The 27,522-nt window shown below is 36.3% G+C and overlaps 2 protein-coding genes across 2 annotated transcripts; one reads left to right on the top strand and one right to left on the bottom strand.

Moving 5' to 3' along the window:
* The first annotated feature begins 1,974 nt into the window (after positions 1-1,974).
* Positions 1,975-9,846, top strand: LOC137735561 (kinesin-like protein KIN-UC). Its single transcript, XM_068474985.1, has 22 exons — positions 1,975-2,367; positions 2,491-2,591; positions 2,697-2,819; positions 2,962-3,138; positions 3,673-3,894; positions 3,998-4,160; positions 4,251-4,400; positions 4,729-4,817; positions 4,904-5,116; positions 5,263-5,397; positions 5,551-5,685; positions 6,051-6,230; positions 6,491-6,667; positions 7,011-7,130; positions 7,310-7,438; positions 7,510-7,648; positions 7,762-7,854; positions 8,143-8,268; positions 8,717-8,842; positions 9,022-9,165; positions 9,246-9,374; positions 9,564-9,846. Exons 1-22 carry the CDS (start codon positions 2,085-2,087, stop codon positions 9,713-9,715), a joined length of 3,306 nt encoding a protein of 1,101 aa, XP_068331086.1. The 5' UTR covers positions 1,975-2,084; the 3' UTR covers positions 9,716-9,846.
* A 362-nt stretch (positions 9,847-10,208) lies between these two features.
* On the bottom strand, positions 10,209-26,228 carry LOC137735562 (exocyst complex component SEC8-like). Its single transcript, XM_068474986.1, has 28 exons — positions 25,909-26,228; positions 25,763-25,819; positions 25,236-25,334; positions 23,203-23,415; positions 22,730-22,903; positions 21,914-22,018; positions 21,437-21,546; positions 20,836-21,009; positions 19,723-19,879; positions 19,526-19,632; positions 19,117-19,424; positions 18,842-18,999; positions 18,589-18,704; positions 18,136-18,206; positions 16,309-16,439; positions 16,160-16,209; positions 15,007-15,107; positions 14,329-14,441; positions 14,071-14,178; positions 13,390-13,587; positions 13,083-13,168; positions 12,330-12,516; positions 12,144-12,221; positions 11,821-11,922; positions 11,176-11,250; positions 10,892-10,987; positions 10,757-10,806; positions 10,209-10,668 (listed from the first exon to the last, which is right to left on the bottom strand). The coding sequence occupies exons 3-28, from the start codon at positions 25,275-25,277 to the stop codon at positions 10,581-10,583; spliced, it is 3,198 nt and encodes a 1,065-aa protein (XP_068331087.1). The 5' UTR covers positions 25,278-25,334; positions 25,763-25,819; positions 25,909-26,228; the 3' UTR covers positions 10,209-10,580.
* Between the last annotated feature and the right edge of the window lie 1,294 nt (positions 26,229-27,522).

Here is a 27,522-nt window from a genome sequence, read left to right as displayed (position 1 = left end):
TACTCGTTTGCTTATGAACGAGAAGGACGTTGCTTCCTTATGTTCTCCTATAATTTAATATAATAAAACACACATTTTTGCTTGTAAGTTATCTTCTCCGACTTTTAGTCCCGAAAAATTCTAATATACTCCCGTGTATAGACTACATTGAAACATATTAGAAAATTCAAGGAGTCTCAAGGTTGTATACGAACATTGACCAGAGTTCATCTTTATTTTTTAATTTTTGTGGTTTGCTATAAGGGTATTTGGGATGTTTGGGCTCAACGAGACAATGGTTTGTATATATTCGTTATTAGGGCCCGCGTTCATGAGAATGAAATTTGAGATCTCTACTTTACGGACTTGTAAAGATGAATAGTACTCAACTATAATGTTAGTGTAAGATTAATTTTCCTGTAATCATGGGCGAAGCTACATGGGGACAAGGAAGGGCGGCCGCACCCTTTGGTCTTTGGGAATCGTCATTGAGAGTGAGGATTTCGCCCCTCTGGTCCTTTGAACTGCTGCAGAAGTTTGCTATGCTACTTCGTTGCTTCTGTGTTTTACGCTTTGCTACTTCTTTTGCGTTTTATTTTTAAAAGTCGTTTTCGTCCTGGGATAAAAAAACATAAAACAATGTCGTTAAGGAGTGCTACAGTAAGGCTGTCATTATTAAAGATTTTATTAAGTTGTTTGATAATATGAAGGAATTGGCTGTACAGAGAAGTTTCAAGTCCTATGAGGCTCTATTTAAAGCCATTATGCACCACGACCAATACATGATGGTCAAGAGGTATTTCACTTACAAATGAAGAAAAATATTATTAAACTATAATACTAAGTGGCGTCAAAATGTAATTAAAAAAAGTAACTTTTTCTAAAGTAAGCACTAGTAATTGTGCGTTCATAAAAAGATTTTGCTCATGTGGTCAACGATGGGATTGGTCGAGCTTCAAACAGTTTCCAGCACTGTACAACTTTCCTGGGACCACATATATTTTCTTGTGATGACATGACAACATATACTTTTTGATAATTCATACACTGACAACATTGACAAGCCTAATTCACAAGTTATAAAAGGCTGTAATAATAGAGGCAGATTGTGTTCTTTTGTGATCGTATAAAATAAGAAAGGATAAGAAGGACATTCAAACAGTAGACAATCTGCCTCCGGTAATAATTCACAATATAGAAAATCTGAATTGATGGGTGAAAAAGTGTGTCTGAAATTCACAAATAGGAGAATCTACATTCGCATTTATATAAAGGATTCTACATATAAAAAACATTTTAAATTTTCTAACCGTTAAAATTTTAATTTTAGTGCTTTTAATTAGAAATTTAACTTAAAAAGTTTGAAATATAAAAAAATCTCATGTAGTGGATAACTCTTAACATTTAGCCATAAGGTTATGTTTCTTTTTAATCGATGTCAAACACTTTAGGTTACGTACGGATTGGTTGGAATGCATCAAAGTGATTGGTAGTATAAATTATAAGTTGGGTGAATTGGAGATTCATTACAATTCATGTGAAAATGAAATAAAATACGTTTTAAGCTTACTTTGCTGGTCGCAACATCAAAGGAAGTGCAGAAAATTGCCTTGAAAGACAAAATGAGTTGTTTCAAGTATGATTTAAGAGTCAAACAAACTTCAATGCTTTTAAAAGACGGTTTTATTCTTGAACATGATTAAGAATAGATAGAAATCTTGATTTCAACTTTGATGAAAAACGTAACCACGAGAGATTATTAAGCATATTTTTTTCCCCACATTACACAATATGGAAGAAACAAAATACTAAATTGATAATAATAATAATTAAAAAATAATAATAATGGAACGAATAAATAAAAAAAAAATAATTAAAGAGAGGAAAAAAAAAAAACGGCCGACTCTTGTCTGCTCAAACGTAACCCACAACGCGGGAACCAGTTTGCAAATCGCTCTCTCATTTATTATTCCTTCTTTCTCTTCCCACCATCGTGCCGGCCTCTCTCTCTCTCTCTCTCTCTCTCTCTCTCTCTCCTCACAACAATAAAGCTACAGAATCTCCCTCTGCCATTCTCTCAGTTTCCTCTGACAATTCCAAAATCAATGGCCGCTGCTTCTTCTTCTTCTTCTTCTTCCTCTTCCGTACGATCTTCGTCGTCGTCGACGGCATCTGCGGCAGCAGGGCATACTAATGGCAGTGGCAGTACTAGTGGAAGGTCTGAGAGGCAAACAACGTCGTCGGCACAAGTCCCTCCTACTCACTCCACTAGACAAACGACGTCCTCGCAAGCCAACAGCCACCGCTCGCGGCCCTCTTCTTCCAGTTCACGGCGCTCCGTCACTCCCAATTCGAGAACTCCTCACTCTAACCCCGAATATCAACAAGGTCTCTCTCTCCCACATTTAACTTTAAATTTTGGAAATTTAACTTCAAAGAATTCATTTTTTTTTAATTTCAAATCAAACTTCAAGTTTTTAATTTTTATTTTTTGGGATTAATTTACAACAGAGGCCGGAAGAGTGAGGGTCGCTGTCAGGCTTAGACCGAGAAATCTGGAGGATCGCATTTCGGATTCTGATTTCGCAGACAGTGTTGAGCTGCAGCCTGAGGTGTGATTTTACAGTTGAAATTTCCAAGCTTTTTTTATTAATCTTAAACCTGATTAATTAATTATAATGAAATTATAATTCTCGTTTATTTTCTCTGATATGTAGCTGAAGCGGCTGAAGTTGAGAAAGAACAATTGGAGTTCAGAGTCTTACAGATTTGATGAAGTTTTTACCGAAACCGCCTCACAAAATCGGGTTTATCAAGTGGTGGCAAAACCTGTAGTTGAGGTATCTTGTTTGTTTATCGGTATTTCTTTGGCATTGACGGGTTGCATTTGATGGCGTCGTGATGCTCAATGTGGGTTTTGATTGCAATTGTGGTTCTTGAATTGGTTGATTGTGTAATGTCGAGTTTGATGTCCTTTTGCAGAGTGTGTTGAGTGGATATAATGGGACAGTTATGGCCTATGGCCAAACCGGTACTGGGAAAACTTACACACTTGGCAGTCTGGGTAGAGATGATGCGTCTGAGCGTGGCATTATGGTTAGAGCCTTGGAGGACATACTGTCTACCTCTTCTGATAGTGTGGAAGTTTCCTACTTGCAGGTGGGTGTCTGCGTTTGTGTTTCATTGTTGTTTTGATTTGAAGTTCTTGTTCAAGCGTTCCATGATCCACCATGGTCGGGGTTCTGTATCACTGTTCTGAGTGAAATATAAGTGAATTGCTACAGAGTCCATTGTAGGCATGATTTTGTTCACTGCGCTGTAGGAACTTAATAGCAACGTTTCATTTCATGATTTGAACGCTACACTGCTAAGGAATGAAAATCTTTTGGAGTTCGTTAGGAATACCTGGAGATGTGCTTCGTAAAATTTGAACAAGGGTTTAGGAGATGTCCAGCGTAAGTTCTGAACTTCCACCCTCTCTTTCAGAACTCTGTTCTTCTTTCTATTAGAGGAATAGAAGGATGACAAGGAAAGGGAATATAGTGGTTTTCAGTCAAACCTTTTCTTATTTAACATTGTTACCAAATTCTAAAGATTGCTTGTCATCTGTTCGCATATCTGTTGAGGTAGAGCGGCAAGTTACTACCATGCTGGATGATTGCTCATCTATTAATTAATGTTTTTTTGCTCCAGTTGTACATGGAATCTATTCAAGATTTGCTTGCACCAGAAAAGATTAATATTCCTATTCACGAGGACCCCAAGACTGGTGAGGTGTCACTTCCTGGTGCTTCGGTAGTAAGAATTAAAGACCTTGATCACTTTTTACAACTGCTACAAATTGGTGAGGCAAATCGTCATGCAGCTAACACGAAGCTGAATACAGAATCTTCACGCAGTCATGCGATTCTTATGGTGGGTCTGTTGTATGATTTTGGATTTTTCAATTCATGTTTGTTTCCAAATTTTAGATGTTGGTTCTTTGAATAACGATGATCTGAATATTTTATGCTTATAGGTTTTTGTTCGTAGATCTGTGCAAGAAAATGGTACGGATGAGATCGCTTCTCAAGAAAAAGCCTCTATAGCTGATTTATCTGTTAGGCATGGCGCACCTATAGTTCGAAAAAGCAAGTTGCTGATTGTCGATCTTGCAGGATCTGAAAGAATAGATAAATCTGGTTTGTCAATGATACTGTACACCTGAAGTAGTACTTAATCTTTTGTTTCCATCACTTGTTATTCCTGACATTACTTTTCTCATGTCGCAGGCAGTGAGGGTCACTTGCTTGAGGAGGCAAAATTTATAAATCTTTCACTAACTTCCCTTGGAAAATGTATAAATGCATTGGCGGAAAACAGTCCACATATCCCTATCAGAGATTCTAAGCTTACAAGGTTGCTTCGTGATTCATTTGGAGGTTGTCCCAGTATATTTACTTTCTGCTCTGTATCTTGATATTGCACAGATTTTATTGGATTGCTCTTCCTACATCTGTAATGCTATTTGCTATGTATTTGGGCCATAGCCAATGCTCTATATCTTGAATGCATTTTGTGTCGAGTGTGACAACAGTAATTTGATATATTGTTCATATTTTTTATCCTATTTATACACTTATGTATGTAAAGAATGAAAAATATGAAAAGGCCTAATGCATACATATGAATACCTGATTTCATTTATTTCTGCTGCATTTCTTTTCCTACTTTTTCTAAAAGGAAATTCGATGTATTTCTATGAAACAGGCTCTGCGAGGACCTCACTGATAGTAACGATTGGGCCATCAGCACGACACTATGCAGAGACAACTAGCACAATAATGTTTGGACAAAGGGTGAGCTATTTCTTTTCCTAATTTCTCATTTATGATATTGGTAATTTAAAATCTTTCATACAAACCACCTGTTATTTATTTTGCAGGCAATGAGAATAGTAAACATGGTAAAACTTAAAGAAGAATTTGATTATGAGAGTCTATGTCGGAAGCTTGAGAATCAAGTAGACCATCTTACTGCACAATTTGAAAGGCAACAAAAGTTGTTGGACAGTAACAAATTGGAATTGGAAAGACAGCTGAAAGAGTGTCAAGATTCTTTTGCTGAGGCCAAGACCAATCTAAGCACGAGGTCTCAGGTAGTTGTCTCGCCTAGAAGCCATTTGTAATTTGGTTGATGAAATGCTGATCATAATATTATGAGGGTTGTATTCAACTCACATACAGCCTATTTTTATGAGTGGTATACTACGCTTTTTCCTTCTAATCTTCTGCATGTATGCAGTTATTGGAGAAAGAAAATGCTCGTTCGGAGCTGGATCTGAAAGATCTTTTAGATGAGCTGAACCGTCAAAAAGAACAAAGTGATCTGATGCATGATAAGGTTGCACAGCTTGAAGCGAGTTTAGAACATAGAGAGGTACTTCTTTTTTGAAGACTCGGTGAAAGAATGTTGCCTTTTTATTTTCATTTCATTTTGATGAATTTTCATCTAGTCATCTTCTTGTATTGCCTATTGTTATGAGGGTTGGTCTGTCATTCCCTTCACCTAATACTTCTTTTTTACATGCAGTTTCTGGAGAAGGAAAATGCTCGTTTGGATTTGGATCTGAAAGATCTTTCAGATAAACTGAACCATGAGAAAGAACACAGTAACCTGATGCATGATAAAGTTGCAAAACTTGAAGCAAGTTTAGAACATGGCAAGGTATTTCCTTTTTTGAGATCCAGCGCACCAGCATTGATACTGTAACGGCTGTATTGCCACAGCTCCATTGCCTTGCAATTTTGTTTCATTTTAATGACTATTCGTCTAGTTGGTTCCTGGTCAATCTGGCTGAGGCTATACAGGTTATTAATGTTGGTATCACCATTCTTGTGGCTTGTGCATCGACTTAGAATTTTAGAATAACAGGACACCAAAATGTAGGCTAGTAAATCAGTTATATGGCAGGAGATATACGCGTGCACACACACACACTCAAACATATGTAAACACATTACTGTTCTCATAATCAAATATTTTGTCCTTTATGAGCATGGCATTTACAGTGTTGTTTTGCCTGTTAGTAGCAACACCAGCTTGAAGGTTCCATGTATCAGAAAATATTAGCTGATACCACTCAGATGTATGAAGAGAAAATAGCAAAGTTGATTAAGGAGCTAGATGATGAGCGTGCTCGTGCTGAAAGCACAGAGAAACAGTTAGATGAAACAATGAAGCTTCTGACTGACGGCCAAAAGGCTATTCAGGTAAGCTCATTATGCATTTAAAACAGGACCTTCTTTTGTCATCTTTAATTCTAACAGTTATCTGTAATACCCTTGTCATGCTTTTTGTATTTAAATATTATCTCTTCTTCCTAATCATGGCCACCTCTTTATTTGAAAATTTTAAACTTAAACCTTTTATTTATAGTCTTTTCTTTTCAGTTCTAAATAATGGAAGCTAATATTTTAGTACAAGTTATAGCAACGTGAGTACCAACCGTAATCTTTCTTCATTTTTGTAGCAACATCAGACGAAAAATTCTGCATATCAATCAGCACTTGCAGACACTACTCAGATGTATGAGAAAAAAATAGCTGAGTTAATGGACCAATTGGAAAATGAGCATGCCCGTTTTGAAGACCTAGAAGAGCAGTTGGATGTGGAGAAGAAACGACGTAACCGTCAAAACTCAATGCAGGTTAAATTTATTCCTAAAACTTACTAAATGAGCTCATTGTGATGTTTCATGGGCGTGGAAGAGTCCAGTGTTCTTCTATTATCATGTGTCTGTGATATTCTTTGTCTATTTTTTTCTTTTAACATTTATATAGGCAAAAAGAAAAATTGATCCCTAAGTTCTTCGTAGTAATATATCACTTCATTTTGAGCTGGGAAAAGTTTCTATGCAGCTACTATCTGCCTTTATTCCTCCTGTTGTGATAATTAATAATTCTCTAAATGTGGTGAAACGATTGTTCGTATTCAAGGCTCCTTTGCACACATTTTTCATACAGTAAGTTCTATTTTGTTTTAAAATCCAGGGGAAGAAAGAGATTGATGAACTTAGAGTGCAGTTAGAAGAAATGAATCAGCTACATGAACAAACTCTAAACAAATATTGGTCCTTGAAATCAGAATATACTGATCTCTCAGAAGAGAAGGTACGTTGACATATAAAATGCAACAAGTATGGTTCAATATTCTATTCGCACAAAATGTAGACTAATATATTTACGGTTGTGGTCATGCAATTGCTCCTACAGTTGCCATGAGTTTAGTAGTCTGTTAAGTGTGATTTACTAAATAGTTTGCGATATTTTATATCATTGGGACTATTAAGGCAAGACTCAAGGAAGAACTTCAAGATGCGAAGCAAAGACTTTTAATTGAAGAGAAGCAGAGGAAGTCTGTAGAGAATGAGCTAATCAAATTAAAGAAGGCTGCACCGGAGAAAGAAGATGAGTTTGAGGTGAGTTGCTTATGAATTTAAAAAAATTTCAGTTCAACAAATATAATGTCTTACAGTGGAAAATTCTCCAGGACAAGAAGTCGTATATGAAGGAAAATATACATAAAGGGTCTTCTGCGTTTGGGAATCCAATGGGATTACACAATTCGAATCCATCAAGGGATTCAATTTCTGGTCAGAGGGCCACCATTGCAAAAATATGCGAAGAAGGCAAGATTTATTATATATTAAGGCCTCATAAAGTTTTGAGAACTATCTATCTTTCCCTTTTCTAATTCCACTTAATGATATATCTCGGCTGACAATTTACTTCCTAAATTCAGTTGGGCTTCAAAAGATCTTACAACTGCTGACATCCGAAGATATAGATGTTCAAACCCATGCTGTGAAGGTGGTTGCCAACCTTGCAGCTGAAGGTATGCACTTTCCTGTATTGTCTATTTATATTAGTGGATAAATGCATACTTTTCATCCCCGTTCCAAGGAGGTGATACTACTACTGTGCTAAAGATGGACGTGATATTAGTAATTACATTGACATCAGAAAATCAGTCTACTGAAAAAAAAAATTTATTTTAAAACTGATGTATGCCACTTCGATTTTCACATAAAGTGATATTCTATGGCATATGTTGTGTATACAATTAGAATGAGGATTTAGTTGTGTATGCAATTGTACCAATTAAGATTTTCTTTTATTTCAGATACTAATCAGGCAAAGATTGTTGAGGAAGGTGGTTTAGATGCTTTGCTTGCGCTGTTGAGATCTTCGCAGAATACAACTATCCTTAGAGTTGCTTCTGGGGCCATTGCCAATTTGGCAATGAATGGTAATTCTGATTCCATTTTCATCTTTCCTGTGCATTTTAGTTAGTAAGGATACAATCCTTCACTGCCTTCCGTTGGTCATCTTTTTCACATATAGACCTTGCTTTAAAAACCTTGTTTAGACTACGTTGGTTGTGGTAAATGCAAACCAATCTGATTATTAAGCGCATACCATCAAAGATGCTGATTTATGAACATGTAACCACATATATTTTTCACAACCACAAAACTTAATGTATTTCCTGTTATCTTGGGTCTAAGGGTCTTTTAGTAAGTCGGTGAAAATGACTCCCAAGTTCTGGGGAAAGCAAGACCCTAGGCAGTAAAAGGATCAGGGTGGGGGTGGGGAAAGAACTTGGTAGTTTCATGTTGAATATTTGATCATTCTCTTAATTTTATTTACTTATCCCTGCTTCTTTCGATTTTTGTCTCTCTTTTAACTCTTCTCAGAGGTAAATCAAGGCCTAATTATGAGCAGAGGTGGAGCTCAACTACTCGCAGAGACAGCAAGCAACACAAATGATCCACAAACTCTTAGAATGGTTGCTGGCGCACTCGCTAATTTATGTGGAAATGGTAAGCACTAGATAGTTTAGAGTTATTTTGTTCGAGTTTTAGGTTCATTCCTTTGCTGCATAGATTGTGTACTCAACGTGTCAACATATCCCAATATATTTTACGTCTAAACGGATGGAGCCGCATCTTGTTGAAGGTTATTAGCATGAGAGATCATGCATAGTTTTTGTTAATTACAGAAAGAATACATACAATGCTGAAGGAAGATGGAGGAATTAAGGCACTCTTGGGAATGGCAAAGTCGGGGAGTAGTGAAGTCATTGCACAGGTTGCTAGAGGACTGGCCAACTTTGCAAAATGTGAATCACGCGGAACTATTCAAGGTTGGTCGAAGCAGTCCTTTTTGTGGCTGTGTACATGTATCATGCTGCATTGTATTCAATATTAAGCTCTACATTTGCAGGACATAGAAAAGGCCGTTCACTTTTGATGGACGATGGCGTCCTTACCTGGTTGATCATTAACTCCAACACCATGTCAACTTCAACCCAACGCCACATCGAGCTTGCTCTCTGCCATTTAGCGCAAAACGGTAAGCTCTGTCTGGGTTGGCCATTTTTGACTGAGAATTTTACATGTTTCACGTTAATCGGACAACTAATAGCGAATCAAGTTTTTGAGAGTATTATGATATGCTTTAGTCATTAGTCATGCATAGATTTTGTGGAAACTTAGATGCTTAGGATGACTTGGACAGTAATTTTATCTGTTGTTGGTGCAGAGGACAATGCAAGGGATTTCATATCCAGTGGAGGGCTGCAAGAGATTATTCGAATATCGGCTGAATCTAGTCGGGACGATATCCGAAACTTAGCGAAGAAGGCGTTGAGAGTGAATCCAAAATTTTACAATCAGATGCATGGTGAACAGTGAAATGTACAAAATCTCATTGTTTTGTAGCTTCTGTTGTTTGAGTTGTAACTTTCATTAACTGAATCGCGAATGAAGTATCCTACTTTTGCGTAATATATGCATGTTTCGAGAAATCACAAGGGGCAACTGTTAGCTAGCCAAATAGCATCTCGGAGACAATGCTCGAGATATAAAAACCCGAATTTGAGGTCTCGTGTTCAATTCACCCTCCTTGAATATCGCTTGTATAAAAAGAATAACTTAAAACTGATACTTGGAGATACTCTGTTTCATAGAACGGTCGTTTCTGGGCAAAAATTAGTAAATGAAAGCGGAATTGCCCAGACTCGAAACCAAATTTGGGTCACAGCCTCCCAGAGCATAACCCGAAATCATTCTCCGAGTTGAAACAACTGAAATCATTCACCGAACATAACCCGAAATAAACTAGACGATGAAACGGGCAGAGCTGTAGCCCCGTCCTCGCCCTCGGATAAATGGACGCTTTTGAGAATCAGTACAAACGACTTACTATTATTAACGACCACGAAAATTTACATCGGCTTTCATTTCTTCCCAACCAACACTAAGCATTAAGTTGTTACACACTGCAAACGAAAATACAAAAAAAATGATACTACACATGAACAAATTATGAGAACAATACGAAAAATGGAACCCTCGTCGTCATTATACAGTTCGGCGAAAAAAGATTTGACATAACATGGTGTGCCATGTTGGCCGGCAACTTCCACAAAATTCGCTCTTGTATCTGCTTTCGCTGCATCCGCCATTTTGAGAATGACCAACACTACGTAGATGCTACCACCTTTTCCACATCACAGAACTCTTTAATCTTGAAAAGAGAGAATAAATCTGAAAAAGGCTAACGGTATAAAATCTGTGATGCACGATCTAGAGCATCGGCAGGAATCTCCCTTCCTGGAACCTGGACCTTTAGAAGATTTGCATACCTGTAAGAGAAATGTAACGTGTTATCCAGCAGCTATACAAGTTACTACGACCATGATATGTACAGGTAAGAGAGATTTGTCGACTAACTCTGTAGTCGTAAACAAGTGCTCGTGCTCTGTGATGAAAGCTAGCAAGGCCTGCAAACAAATAGGTGAAAAATATTGATCACCATGGGGAAACCAAAATATAGAGCAAAACAAAAATGTAGTACCAATGACTTGCCTCGAATGGCATGTTTAGGAGTTCATAGTAAGTTCGGACATGATCTAGTCGTTGTTGTACACTTTCACTGTTAATTGATGGGATAGCGGCCAGGGCCTGCAGTGCCAACAATAATTATTAAATGCGGTAACGTTTGTAACTTCAAGATCGGAACCAGAAAGCCTTGTCACAGTAATATTTGGAGTGTTCGAATAAGGGCTTAACACAGAGTAAGATATATCAAATAGATATAGCATTTAAGAAATGAATTAAGCAATTCAGATATGGATTAGAAAATGACTTACCTGTTCCAGCGCAATTGTATTCCGACATATCTGCTGAACGCCGAAAAGATTGATTGATTTCATATCAGCCAAAGCCTGTTAAGATTGCATTATCTCGCATCAGCATTTAGCAGTGAACAGATGGAAAAGATTTTTGGTCCGACAGAATAGATAAAATGCACATTATAAAGAAGCCTTCTCTCATGCGGTTCTTTGGATTTCAATCACTAAATGGATAAAATGGGTGATGGTGAATACATATATGAATTCCTGAGCCCTGATTTCAATGATGGTGCAACAAAAAGCAAAGAAGGTACTGTAAGGCAATGGAATATTTTCTCGGCACAATTCCTTATGCTTGCAATGGTGGATGAATCAAGGAGTTCAGAGAAGATAATAAAATACAGCAAAAATTGTTAAGAAAATGAAGCCTTTTTACATTTCCAATGCACGTATTCATGATGTTTTAGATGGGATGACTTAACAAGCACCAATTTAACAGCTGAATCACTTGAACCAGACGTTGGCATGAGATTCTGAAAAAGGGACTATAAATATATATGCATATATGAATGCAAATTTCTGAAATTACAAACTGGAATGCTGGTAGATGGATAACATGAACAATCTAACATAAGAGTCAGAGACTTCATAAAAAGTACAAACCTTGATGGATGCATTTGCAGCGATGCTACAAATCCCACCAAATATATAGCTTTGCTTCGTTCCTGCAATGAAAGGTGCCATTTCCTCATCCCTGCGTGTTATCTATGGGCAAAGAAACCCAAATATTATGTAAGAAGAGAATGTGGTACTCAGAATTTACTGATTCATAAAAAATTAATATTTTTTAATTAAAATAAATATCCTTTAAGAAAGAAGTGGTGTATTACAATTCTTGTTTAGTATCTCTCTCCACATCAAGAGAAAAAAAAGTATAATTTATCCAATGTCTCCCATCTGCTTACGCTGGAGATGAATATACTGACCTGTGCAGTAAGTGAAACAATGAAGTCATCTGGTTCTTCTGCATCTTGGTCTTCCATGTATTCCCTATTTGTCATTTCCTGTTTAAACCACAATTTTCAGTCTGCCGATGCTATGTTTATTACAGGACAATTCTAACAGGTATCACTCTCAGGTGAGACAGTATTTGCAAACTAAACATCACATACCTGCATATGGAAAATCGTCTCCAATTGCATCTCAACACGTAAAACCTTGAGGCAGTCAATCGCCAATTTTCTATACTCATCTGCAAATGATGCCAGATCCCTAGAAGCATCACTAGTTGTTCGTTGATGATGGTTCTTACCACTCTCTTCTACTTGATTTGGAGATCTGAAGGTTGTCTGCCCAAGCCTATATAGTGAAAAAAAGTTGTGCTCGTTCATCTATCATGGATAAATGTGTAACAAATGTAGGAAGTCAAACTGAATAAAAGCATAAAAAAGATTCCATGTTTAAGGTTGAAACTGGACATGTACAAGTTAAAAACAAAGATCAGAAAAAATAAGGGGGTTGTAGAAACTTCTGAAAATAAATAATAAACTTCACACACAAGGGAGTGAAAAGAAAAACTCCTGAAACTGAATCTTTGCATCCATGAAAGCAACATAATTTTGTGGGCACACATTGCATTTTCTTCGAGGAAAGGAGCATCAAACAGTTTCATTAGCATCACACGAAATGCATGATTGTTTTCATGAAAACTTGTTACATAAGAGAACTCGTTGCCACATTAGTCTCGGATAACACAACTCATTGCCATATGGAGGAAAGCATAGGGATTAAAATTAGGATCTTGCTGCTTTTTAAATAAATTAACAAGTTTCTTGTTGTCCACTATGTAATCACTTACATACCCCACTGATGTAATAAAAGAAAATCCAAAACAAATTCTAGACTGCAACCGGATGAGAACTTGCCTTTCAATAGACTCTGCAACATACTCCAATGAATCACTAAGGGAAGCCAGCAATATTAGTTTGTTATCATCACGAATTAGATTATCCTGTGAGAGGCAGAGTTGAAAAAGAAAGTCAAACCATCCATAATCTAAAAATTCAATGAATTAATCAATTACTTCGTCAGCAAGGCCTCACTACTACAAGATCTGAAGAGAAGTTAGTCTAAAATATTTTACTGATAAAATAGAAACAATAAATGATAACAATAAGAATTTTATCATTTAAGTAGAAAAAACTTTTAACATCAGACTGGCAACTGAAATACCTGCTTAATAGGCCGCAAATTCAATAATAAGTCGCTTAATTGTAATTCAACCTCAAGACTTTCAGAATCCGAAGCATGGGTTTCGAAGTTTGACTGACCAAAGGAATTTGGTAAACATGTACTTGCTGGATCAAGATGCATCAACTGCTCAATATCATGTCTTCCAATAAGCATATAGCTCTGTTTCTCCAGAACTGCCTGAAGAATACCAAACATTGGATTAAACTATAAAATCAATTATCATGGCACGTGCCACCTACATTTCAGGGTACTGATTAGAATTCAAGAACCTATAAATGAAAAAAATGTGAAAATCACTGTCACATTGTTGACATTTATATTTGTTGACAGTTGGCATCTCAAGTCTTACAATATAGCAACTATTGCAGTAATTAAATCTATGTTTTAATGTATGGTTGCCATCAATCCTATAACTCTATGGCCACTGCATATTGTAAAAATAATGTCAATATAGTGCTTGTCCGCTAAACTCTACTTCTCTTTCTGAAAGGAAAGGAGAAGACACTTTGCTATAGAAGCTTGAAACAACCAAATCCAGAAGAAAAATAAATACTCAAAACATTAACATAAAGCAAAACAAGTAGACTCAGAATATATCATATCTACAAATAATACTGCTGCGCTAAGGTAATAGGAGAGTGAGAAGGGAAACATCCTTGCCTCCATGTATGCCGTCCGGCATCGTTCATAGGTTCGCTCAAGGAAAGTTTGCACATACTTCACAAGGTCAACGGCAAATTTAGGCATAGCTTGTGCCCAACCAAGCACCTAGAGTAAATAATTTCAAACAAGATTATTTGTCCATATATTTAAAATAACTTGAGCACAATGTTAAAAAAAGAATCATCCGCAGTGGAGCAGAGAGACACTACTGCAATACTATAAATGAAATTCTCTTAAGGAAAAGTTCAAACTTGCCTCTTTTGCTAAAAAATCTATTGCCAACAGTCCCTGTAAGACAGGTCGACCCTTCTCAATTGAAGGCGTATAAGATGCAGCAGCATGTGCTCTGGGCCGGAATGCAGCTGGACCTATAAGAATTCAAAGGCTTCCCAAAATCAGATTTTTTTAGTACAAATGATGTGACTGTTTTGTTATGTATGAGAAAACTTTTGTTCAATGCTCCAGATGAGTGAGGCAGTAATAGTGGAATTCCTTATTGTTTACAGAAATGGTGTCCGAGGCAAGCATGTACCTATGAATATGTTTTAATTTTTAAACGTCCATTTTGTTAGGGTTGCATTGAAAGTTCCCGAGAAAATGAAAGTCTTCCGCTTTTCATGGTCATTTCGTACTGAAAAGTCAATGCCATAGAAACTCTATATAAAATATAATCTGCATGTCTACAGGATTCAAACGGTAATTATACAAAGTGCACGAGCTTCCAACCTCTTACTTGGGTAAGATTACTTAAAGATATATAGCTTACACCTAAGTATCATTAAATATAAATATCTACATTTTTTTCAAAAGGAAATTTTATTAGGTTTTAGGGCACATATGAGTGAAATCATTTAATTGACGTAGTTTCATGCCATGCAAGAAAATAAAAAGAATAAACAAGATCACCGTAGAATAATTAGTTATAGAACTTGCTTGATATAGCTTGCTGTACGCCTTTTCTGTAGTCCACAAACATCGTGGGAAGAAAATGGTCCTTCACAAAGTTCTCCACAAAAACCATCAATCCATCATTACTGCAGATTCAGAAGTTAATATTACAATTTTTTCCAAAAAAGTAAATGGAAACAAAGAAGAGGAAATGTAATAACCAAATTCATGATAACAATAACAAAAAATATGAAGATAACAAAGAAGATGAACCGAACTCATCTGTGGATCAATAAGCAAACAGATCACAGGACCAGTAGTTCACTAACCATAAGCATAACCAACTTCAAACAGCAAGAGTCCCAATTTTGAAGGATTACTATATTTGAACCTATATGTGTGGGGTTAGTGAGACTACAACTTATGCCTGAGACATTCGAAACTTCAAACCCATATTCCTCCTTGTAGCCCCTACAATAGCTAAGTCCATATCATTGTGACTAAGCAGGAAAAGATTTCGCCACCCATTCCCTCGTGTGTTTGACCATATTTGATGGTTCTCATACTTCTGCCTATCCAAAGTAAAATACCGAAACTCATGCATCAATATGGACATATGAAAGGTGACTGCAAAAAGTGATACATTTTTTCCTTTTTTTGATAGAGACAACATATATACAAATGACTATTCAGAACTATACGCTATCAATATTTAGTTGGCAATGGCACAACTGAATTGGATCCCTTCTGGTGGACGGATGAGCAATGCATACATGACAGTTACTGGACAGATTATGTTCATTATTTTTCAAAATATATTAATAAAAACAATAATATCTAAAATAACTAAAATTAAAAAAAATATGTAAAACAATAAAATTTAAAAAATAAATGTAAAACAATAAAAAAGAGCCAATTGCCACACACATAGGCATGTGGCTACGCTTGTGGCAAGAGGCTAGTATTTATATAACTCATCAACAAGACTAATAACAGAAATAGGATCAGAAGTTCAGATTAAAGTTCAAAAGTATTTTCTTCTATCAGCATATTTCCTTCCCATGCCAAGTAATATTTGATTAAGCAACAAAATGGAAATAAAGTGAAAGAAACTAACAAATAGCATGCCCCATTGCTGTTAAACATAAAGTGATATGCACAATTACAAAGAAAAGAGTAATATGATTGTGAGGCTTACCCTAACTGGGAATACTTTTTAGGAAGCATTGATGCAACCTTATCTGTAAACTGAAGAGCACATAAAGTCAGAAAAGGTCAAAAGACGAACCACTGTGTACAGATCATAAAGCTCATGTTTAAAGACATGATTAAGAACAATCGTAAAACCTGAATAACAGGCCGGTATACAGATGCTGCAAGATATATGCCTTGCTCAGGCAAGATAGCTGCAGACCCATAACCTTCTTGTGAAACGTTTGGACCTTTCCTACTCCAGCCTTGACGAATGAGATCAGCCCCTGGAGAATGGAAGATGCAGACCACCGTAACATGTAACTAACTAATAGAATGCCAGATGCAACACGTTGAAAGCTGAAGAAACTTTGAATCTAGAAGAATTTAGAAATATAACTTATGAAAGCAACAGCCTATTGAGAAAGTTTTTAAACTAGAAAAGCACCCTTAAGAAGTATGTAATTTATTCAGTAGATAGAACAAAACACTCCAACTTGAAGATTGGTTGTGACATCAAACGCCATAAAGAAATGGTTTTGAAAAACCGACAACTTACATACAATGGAGCATTTCAATTATACAAGAAAAGTGATAGTGATCTAAGGTCTCTCTATGAAATTCTTGAGGTGATGAATGTTGTATTTTCCCAGCCCATTTGAGTTGTCCTAAGTCTATTAGGAATTATAGTCTTAAGAGGATTAAATTGTTTTCCCAAATGGAGTGGTTTCTCCAAATGGAGTTGGTTTCTCAACTGGAGAAGGATTCATAACCATATGCCAATAAGGATTAGTATAACTTATTGAAGACAACCTCTATTATGTCTATATAAAGGGGCTATTGCACTAGTTTTGAATGTGGAAAAAACAATAAGTTGTATACCACTCAAGGAGTTAGAGTGAAAGAATATTGTAACGGCAAAGTGCGTCTGAGAGGAGAGAAAAGAGAGAAGTGTGTATTTCTTGCTCTTGTTCTTTCAGATTTTTCGTCAAGTTTTATTTCTAGAGGCTTGACAAGATTATTCATTGTACTCATTATTGATACAGTGAAAGTTTGTTGTTGCTGCCCTGTGGACGTAGGCAAATAGCCGAACCACGTAAACTCTTGGTGCAATTTATCTTTGATTATTTGTTTTCGGTTTCCTGAGTTTGTCTTGTTTTTCCCATTCTTAAACGTGATATTCACAACAATGATAAATCAGAATAATTCAGAGTTGGAAAAATCCTCCCTTGTAGTCCATGGTCATGGTAATCTCCAGAAATATGAGAAACATAAACACAATAAATGATTAAAGAAATAATTCTATTGGGGCCTGGACATACAGGTCTTATGACACAACCAGTAATTCAATGCACTAATTTATTGAGTAACCTTGAACACACATCAGACAAGCTCAATAAGACTATATCAGTACCTCTGAAGTAACACATATCAAACAAAATGTATCATGTCTATCATGAAAAACAAGGGGCTCTATGAGAACCTCAGAAGTAAAAATCTTCTGTCATCAGCATTTTATGCTTCTCATATGCATAACAACTAACAAGTAGCTCATCAACTAAGTACACAGAAAGAACTCATTTCTAAAGGAATTTATAAAGCTATCAAAGCTACATGAACTTGATTATGAAAATCATGTGAGGGGCTGAGGGTCCACACCCAAGTATATCAGGGTTTGTATTTCTCCAAAGGTCTTCAATGCATCAGCAGTTCCTACTGACATACCCTTACCAGTTAACAGTGTCATGTCTTATTGACACAGGTACAAGCAACAAGGTGAAGTAAAGGGTCCATGAACCCTTGCAATAATCATAACATTCTCATTTACTAAATAAGGCTGCCATAGTTTGACGCTATCCATCAGATAAGGCTGACATTCTAACCAGGATAGACACAGTATATTTAATTATTACTGCATGGTGTTATTCGACTTATCATTACTCTAGATGGTATTAAATACTGCAGGAGAATAATCAAGCATACCTTGGTTGGGCATAGAAATAGTAGCATCTGTGAAGCGAAAAGCAAAGGTCAGACCCTCTTCTGCACCATCCCTGTAACCCATCATCATGAAAAAAGGCATAAGTACATAGTAACTCCTCGCAAAAGGAGATATATCCCAAAGAGTAAGAAGAGGGACCTAATGTCACAAGTGACATCATATCTATACAACGATATATGAACCTTTGGCGTTTATGGTGGATTAAAATTTTCCAACCAGTCACAAATGTTTCATTTAACCATGTGTTTCATTCTGCATACCCACGGATTGGCTTTAAAATGAAGAGCACCCACAGATTAAAGTAGTCGAGAAAACATCTCAAGCATTTTTGAACCACTGCCCACTGGTGGTGCTTTCATTAGTTTTTTAACTAGAAAACCACCAGACTATCAAGCAATATATAGTTAGATGGAATATGAAACCAATTTCCTTGCCTCTTGTCTTTGGAAGGGACCTTGTTTGCAAGTCTAGCTGTTTGTACAGCAGCATCAGCAGATGCGGCTTCAGGAGTTGCCCGCAGAATCTCACAAATAAGTTGTTGGCATTCACTCTTTAACACATGAAAAGAAAAAGGGAAAAATAAAGAAAGTTTTAGAACTGCCATGCATGTCACTGCACAGAATTTCCTATAAGGGATACACCTTGTGGAATTTTTAAACCATTAAAAACTTGAAACAGATAGCTTACCTGTAATACTGTCAAGGAAAAACCAATGCTATAGCCTCCAGTAACTTGAGATGCTTCTAAATCAGTATTCCGATTTACATCTGTTGGCATTGATTTTGGCGTGTTCGTGTCAACAGAGGACTTTGATTCCAAAAGCTCCCCAACAACAACATGGTTCTCTAAAGAATTATATTAGGAGACTTTAGTTTCATTGTTAAATACATATATGTATATGCACATTACTAAAAACCTAAAATAGAATAAAGAACACATTAAAAACTGAAAAAATATTGCACCAAATATCCGAACAACAGCATCCAAAACTGAATCAAGAAGTTCTTTTGCTGCGGCTTGTGCTTTCCCTGCAGGAGCCATCACAGGTGAGACAGGGCTTACTGCCAATAGAGTTCCAGACAGTGATATCCCATTCTGACGTTTCTGTTTTGGCAACTGATAACTTTGTAACTGTCCCTTCATAAAATGTAGGCCAGTTGTAGCAGTTCGTGAAGCTTGCCCAATCCCAGACCTTGAGGAATTAAGAAGCTCGGCATGAGCTTTAATCTTGGATGTGATGATCTCATGAATTGTAGGTCGCAATCTTTGGCTGTTATGGGTAATAACAAAATATCAAATAAGTTGATAAGTATTCTTGAAATACAACAGACAACCAACCAAAAGAGGTAAAAGTAAAACCAGATAACAAACCATATTATAGCACCAGCAGCTGCAACTTTTCTTAGCATGCAAAGGCACTCAACCATGGTCTGCAAATATTTGATATGAAGTGGAGCATCACTTTTCTTTATTGCTTCCTACATCCAAATAAAAACCCCAGAACTTTCAGCACAAAAGAAATTCATTCAAAAGACAACATGAGATGTGAACAATCACAGTTGTCATACAAGAAATTCATCCGGAGTGGAATACTGAAGCCATGTTGGCATCTCATGAGGAACAATTTTGACATCACCATTGATCCTCACTGAAGTATGCCCATCTGAGGTAGCTTCATCATGCAGTTCCAAAGTGCCCTCCTCATCAACGCCATCAAAAGATGAACTGAAACATTCAGAATTTAGATGTAGAATTACCAAAGGAAAACCACAATATAATAATATTAAGAATTCAATCTTCCAACTATAAACGTAATTCATCCATACAAGATTATGACCTTCAATCGAAAAGATGTAAAAAGAATATTGCAAAACGGCTATGTAGAAAATCATGGAGGCCTATCCACAAGTAGCCACACATTACTATAAAAACACTAGTGACATTTTTTAACTTCTTTCCAAAGACTACTTTCAATGGGTACTCAACAGCCAATAAAATATAGGCTTTTTAGCCAAAATGGTCCATGAGATTTGCATAACTTCTCACTTTGGTCCTTGAGATTTGAAATCGATAGAATTGGTCCCTGAGCTTGTCAACTATCAATCATTTTGGTCAAATCATTTTGATCCTTACTTAACATAATTTTGTCAAATCATTTTGATCCTTACTTAAATAAGGATAAAATGACAAAAATACCCTCAAATTTTGTCAAATCATTTTGATCCTTGCTTAACATAATTTTTCATCAAAGGACCAAAATGATTGATGGTGGACAATCTCATGGACCACTTCTATTGATTTCAAATCTCAGGGACCAAAGTGAGGAGTTATGCAAATCTTAGGGACCACTTTGGCTAAAAAGCCTAAAATATATTCTCTCCAACATATTGAACTCACGGGGAACCTTCCTCTTATTTGAAGATGGATACTATTATATCCTAACCAATATACAAACCTCCAGGAGGGTCTTGAAGAAATTAACCACATAAAATAATGCAGCAGCAGATAAAATGTCCAATAAGAATTTGAGGCATTGTGAACTTACTTTGTTTCTAGAAGAGAGTATAAACAAAAAAATCCACAACTTGCAAGTGATATAATTTTCAAATGAAAATAATGCGATAATAATGCAGGTTGAAGGAAAAACCCAGCATGCAATAATAATGCGATAATAATCTTACCTGCCATCAACAGAACCTGTCCTATACGATCCATCTCCTTGATTACCGAACTGATTGTCACCTTTTAACAGCCTGGTTCTTCGAGACAGGGATTGTGAATTACTCAGTGAAAATACAGTAGCTGTGGTGGTTGGTACCTCATCATCCATTTCTTGCAAACTTAAAGCAGCTGAGCTGCAGAAAGAATCAGCACAAGGACAATATATATGAGAAATAGCTTTTGAGAGTATTGCACAGGATAAAAAGAAAAATACAAAGCTAGAAATTGATCAATCATCAATTTCCCCAAAAGACGAAGACGAGTGCTCCCAGAGAAGTAGAGTTCTATAAAATCATCACAATTTCATATAATTATAGTTTGTCACAGCAGCAGGAACAAAAAAGTGTGCAGCTAACATGAAATAGAGAGCAGTAGATGGAAAACAAATCCTCTAATGCCTAAATCCCAGAACATCCCAGCCACCCCATAAGTATGCAAATCAACTGAAAGCAATAAAGTAAAATTTTCTTCATTTTTTCCTCTAGAAGGTCCTATTTTTAAAGTGATGCTAAGTATATGAAGGTACCAAAAGGAAAAAAACGTCAAAACACAAGTAAATACCTATATTCACCCTTGTTGTAAAGATGAGCATGTAAATCCTCTAGCACTTTATAAAACAGAACTCCTCGCAACTTTGTCAACTCAGAGCGAACATCTTGAAGGGCACCGACCTGAGCCAATCAATTATAAAGTGGTGAAACGCTAACAATTTAAAGTGGTGCAGAGAAGCTAACAATTTAAAAATATAAAAAAGAAAAATGGTGAAACGCTATGATATATTGGATGAAGAAAAAGATTGAACCTTGAAGTTGACACCATTATTACTGAACCAACCGGCAATAATGAAACTTGAGAATAAAATGGGACAAACTGTTTTAGGATCTAGTATAGTTAGATAAAACTAAAGCTTCAACCAAGCCACCATAAAAGAGTAGGAAAAACATTTACGTACAAATTTCAATTTAAAAACAAATAAAGTAGTTGACAAATGTACTGTTTGAAGATAATATTTTATTCTTTTAATATAAAACACCCTACCGTTTGAAGCCCCTCTCTTTCAAGCATCAACATTGATTGAACATGAAATTGAACAGCAGCATAATACTGCTTTTCAGCAATCAGCTTCTCTATCCGAGCTGGAACCTGAGCCACATTTTGACCAGATAATAGATGAAATGAAACATTTAGGCATGAAGTTGATTCAGTTGGAATATTTTTATCACCCGTAGTTCAATGAAAAAGTATGGATACCAGACAATACAGATGTATCAAAGCATAAAACATATGTGTTAAATCTAAAGCTACATTGCTAAGTAATGAGTTGTAAGCTGTGAGCGTGTGCGTGTACTAAAAAACATTTAACTTTTATTAGATTAAATGGAGTAAGGTTCTATTCTATTAGTATAGGGTTTGCATGATATCTGAGAGCCCTCACAACCCAGGCACAACGATGCAGTTATCAGGGGCGCTCTCTACCACTGAGCTAATAGCCCGCCGTGCGGGCCCCCAGCTATCTCGTGAGCTGTAAAGGTCAGGGTTTAAATAAATTATTTCAAAATTCAAATAAAAATATACGTGAACACATGCTCATCAATTTCTTTATGTACATATGCATGCTCATCAATTTAAATATGAATGAGCAAACTAATACAACTGCAACTCAAGTACAATGGATTGAGCAGAACGCAGTTGACACACCCTCCCAAAAGCTAACTTCATGGTCAAGAGTTCAAATACTCCCAATACTCCTGAATGAAATAATCCCAATACTCCTGAGCCTGGTATTGTCTAAAGATATAAAAATTAATAAATTAAAACAAAAAAAAAAAAAAAAAAAAAAAAGATAAGACGAACCTTAGATATGCCCTCAATTTGATCTAAGAGGGAGATTATGTGACGCAAAGTAACTGACCGGTACCATAACTGATGCAGCTGTTTACTACGGGCACTGAGACACTTCTTTGCTTCAGCCAAATCAACCTTCAGGACCCCAACACTTTGAGTAGATTCGCTGAACAACCGCAAGATCTGGAAAGAATTGAGTAGAGTGAGATAGTAGTATGCAAGAGTCAACTCTTGTTTTTGACAACCGTCCACTTCCCCCAAAATCAGAAACAAAAAAACCATTAAAACACTAGCATTTTCAAAGCAAAACATTTTGATAAATATTTTTTTTTTTGGTCAGAAAACAGATGAATTATTGGAGCACCCACAAGATTCAGTTTCTTATATCACCATGGATGCTAAAAATATATAAAATTGAAAAAGATTAAAGAAAAAAATGGACAAATAGATTAAATATTCTTATCCAGAAAGATATACAAGACCTGAGAATAATTTTGAATTGCTTTATTGAAGCCACTGTGATAATTATGCACAACTTCATCCACAACCTCCTCAACAACATCACTTTGCTCCTTCAGAAACTGGACTTCACCTTCACGATCTTTGGACGTCAAAATACGAACAACATGAGGTAATGAATCAAAACGAGCAGCAGCCCAGCTCTCATCTATCTTTGCAATCTCTTCCCTCAGATACTGAAATTACCATGATGACAGAAGAAAAATTGAGAAGGTAACATCAAGAAGCACTATGCATAACAAAGCATGCATGCTAAAGTTTAAACACTGTATTAAATTATTGTTTTCATATGCTGGTGCATGCTTCTAGATATTACAGGGAATTCTCTGTATGTAAAAGACTTTTACCTCATAAGCTTATTGTTATTGTTCAATATTGTAACATTATCAGAAGTGTGTTAGGATTTGGTTCGTCATTTGTTAAGAGTCCTATTTTGTTTAGGATTGTATTAGGAAAGTTAAAGGTGCACAGATTCTTGTCCTACCATGATTAGGAAAGAATTAAGTTTTCTTGTACAATTAGATTAGGAATTCTAAAAGCAGAAACAGAATAGGAATGCAAGTGTGCTTTCCCAAATAGATTAGGAGACTTAATAAGTAAATAGGTGGGTCAGACGCACCCAATAAATACAAGAGAGAACAGAGAGACAACCAAGAGAAAGAGAGGGATTAGTTCTATAGTTTACAAAAGCACTGTTTACTCTATTATTAATTCAAAGAAGCCATGATTTCTCAACCCAGAGAAATCACAACTGGATGTAGGCAAAGGTTCTACTGAGCCAGTATAAAACTTGTGTGTTTCTAGTTATTCTCTATTTGCTAAGTTTAGGGCTCGTTTGGAAGTGCTTTTAAAATGGCTGAAAGCACTTTTGGTGAAAATGATTTTGGAACCAATCCTTGGTAAAATGACAATTGAATCCTAAAAAAGCACTTTATTTCTTCATGTCCAAGAATCAAATAACTGTTTCTTCTTGCAGGAAGCATTTTAAGTGCTTTTGGAACACAAAAACATTTTCTCTAAAAGCGCTTTCAATCAATTTAAAAGCAGTTCCAAACAGGCCCTCAGTCTATTGCCAGATGCATTAAAGAGCAAAATCCAGAGGGAGTCGAAATTCTACCAGACCAGAGTGCCAGGCATGAACATATAAAAACCTACAGCTCTTTTTCTAATAAGTATAGTTATTACAACGTGGAATCCATAAACTTTTTCCTCAGATTATTTTTCAATTTAGAATCACTAATAAACTGTTCCTTCCAGTTTTACTGAAGAAAATTAAGGATTTTCACCTTTTATAGTGTGTACGACATTTTTTTATTACCTAATTTTATTTAAGACATGCCAAAGGGGTGAAACTGGGTGTGCAGGAAGCATACACAAAAGACCAATTTGTCACAACAAAAAAAAAGCAAACAAATAAGATGAAGTGAAACAGGGTGTTTTCCAGATAAACTGCATCCTCAGAAAACAAGTAGTGTTGGGATCAAGTCAAACTTGCAAATTATAGTAAACCCCATTTTGTAATTGACAAGTAGCATTATGGCAGGTATAAATTTAAGCCTACAGCAAACAGTAAACATCTATGAATTGATGACACAACACGTTTTCGTCAATCAAATTTTTAGCAAGAATCTTTTCCTTATTGAAGTCAAATCAGATATATTCATCAGAACTCTGAAATGAGAAATATGCACCAACAGCAAAAAAATAAAGCACTAAGTTTCTAGCAGCTAAAGCATGCAACTTTTATTTACAATCGAATAAAGAACATGTCTTGTGAATTCTGAAGACATTTCAAGAATAATGAAAATAGAACCAACTCTATACAGTCAAAAGTTAATATTATGCAGAACCCTTTTACGAATTGCAATTCCTACCATAGACACCTGCACCGCCAAACCCCCTTGCCAGAGAAATGGAATGTGAGCTCCATATCCATTGCAAACAACCAAATATATAGTTATTAACAGGTGTAGTAAGATAAGTGACTTGAACTTACTGCCTTGTCTCGAGACACGGGCAATCCATCAAAAAGTCCCATAGTGAGCTTTTACCTCGGCGGAGCTGTACAACTCAACTCATTCCAGCTTATCCCCAACTGGAAATAAAGGGATGGTTTTTTTCAATTAATAAGGACGGAATGAGAAATTCATATAAGCCATCTTCAATAATACTTTGTTAAACTAAAATATTTAGCTTTTCTTTTTCAACTAAACAACCAATAAAGTAAATTCCAATTCAAATTAACTTCTTTCCTAATCTTTCGACAAAATTCGAGCAACCGAATATGGGATTATAAAAATTCCAGTTCCAAAATCCATATGCAATATCTCCTAGACGTCGAAGTGGAATATCTTCAACTGAGCTCGAGACAACTACTATGCATGTTTGAGTTGAATATTAAACTACCCAAAAACTAAAAACGCAACATAAGCAGCAACACTTCAAACTTTCCATTCATTTTTTATGTTCCCCACAACTTTCTCAGCAACCAAACAGAAAGTAAAGATTGGAAACAAATATTACCTCTAGATCCAGTACGAAGAACACCGAAGCCAAAGCAATTACGGGCAAAAGGAAGACCTAAGCTTCCAACAAACCAATAACAGATTCAATTATATAATCATTGAAAAAATGAACAGTGAAATTCATTGAAAAAATCAAATGATCACCTATTATTGAGGCGGCAATGTTCGTAATCGAATCTTGAACGGAAAACGGCGTCGTCCTGTAGATGCAGAACTGTGTTCGGACGGAAGTCAATTGAATGGGAGATTAGTGGAGAAGTGAAGAGTGCTTTGGAGCTGGGATTTGGGGTAGGGTAGGGTCTGGAGCTAGATATGGATCGGGTCGTCGGAGCCGGAGGCGTATTGGAGGTCGGAGCTCGTGGCAGCGGATTGGAATGCGACGGTGGTGCGCAGAGGCCAACTGGATCGATGGTTTGCCGGAGACGAAGAGGTTGAAGAAGAAAAGTATGAAAGAACGACACGCCTGCAGCTTTCAACCGACTTTCTTATTTATTATTATTATTTTGTTAGGTAAATATGGAATATTTGGATATTGACGGGTCGGATCGTACTTAGAATGAATGGTAAATTTTGGTTATGGAGAAAATAATGAAATAGCAATTTTATTTTAGGTAATTTAGCCAAAAATTAATAAAATTTTTACAATTTAATCAGTTTTGATGAGTTAAATAACCAATGATCATGTATTTTTAGTTGATGACTATTATTCCAATTAAGTTAAAATTGATAATCATTACTACAATTATCTCTTAATATAATCTAAACATGAAACAATTAATCAAAACTACATATTAATAAGAGTTAATCTCAGTTTATTACCCTCAAGTTTGTTGGTTTTCAACATTTGGTACATCAAGTTTTTTTATCCCAGAATGGTACCTGAAGTCAAAATTTCAGGACAATTTCGTAATTTCGTTAAGGTTGCGGTTAAGTCAGCTATTAAATAATGACGTGACGCCTAAGTAGATAATGATTTGGCACCACATGTCAATATGTGTCACATCCCGCCCCGAGTCCCCACCACATCCTTGGCTCGACTCCACCATAACATGATATTGTCCGCTTTGGGTCCCGACCATGCCCTCATGGTTTTGTTTTTGGGAACTCACACGAGAACTTCTCAGTGGGTCACCCATCCTAGGATTGCTCTTGAGCGAACTCGCTTAACTTCGAAGTTCCGACGAAACCCGAAGCCAATGAACTCCCAAAAGGTCTCGTGCTAGGTAGAGACAGGAATATACATATAAGGCTTACATGATCCACTTTCCTGGGCGATGTGAGATGTTCCGAAGTTAAGCGAGCTCCTAAAAGGCCTCGTGCTAAGTAGAGATGGGAATATACATATAAGGCTTACATGATCCACTCCCTTAGGCGATGTGGGATGTAACAATATGGGTCCATGGCAAAAATTAGGGTTGTTGGCTTTGGGGAAAAAGATCCTCTCCATATTCTCTTTGTGGGAATCCGGGATATCAATCAATTATGTCCGTTTATCGTATATTGTGCGGTCAGAAATCATTTAAAATTTAAAATTAAATATTAAGACCTAACAAAAACTGATTGCACGATGTTACTATGAATGGACATGATTGATTGATCTCCTAGATCCCTACAAAGAGGATCTAGAAGGGATATTTTTTCCGACTTTGGGGATTTGGGAAAATGTTTTCCTCTGATTTGGAGAGATGATTGGGATTTGATTTTTATTTAATTTTATTTAATTTTTAAATTGTTAATATTCACGTGGCACGGTCATTG

The sequence above is a fragment of the Pyrus communis genome, chromosome 5 (assembly GCF_963583255.1).
Source record: "Pyrus communis chromosome 5, drPyrComm1.1, whole genome shotgun sequence".
Taxonomy (NCBI): domain Eukaryota; kingdom Viridiplantae; phylum Streptophyta; class Magnoliopsida; order Rosales; family Rosaceae; genus Pyrus; species Pyrus communis.
This window is presented reverse-complemented; position numbering and strand designations above follow the sequence as displayed.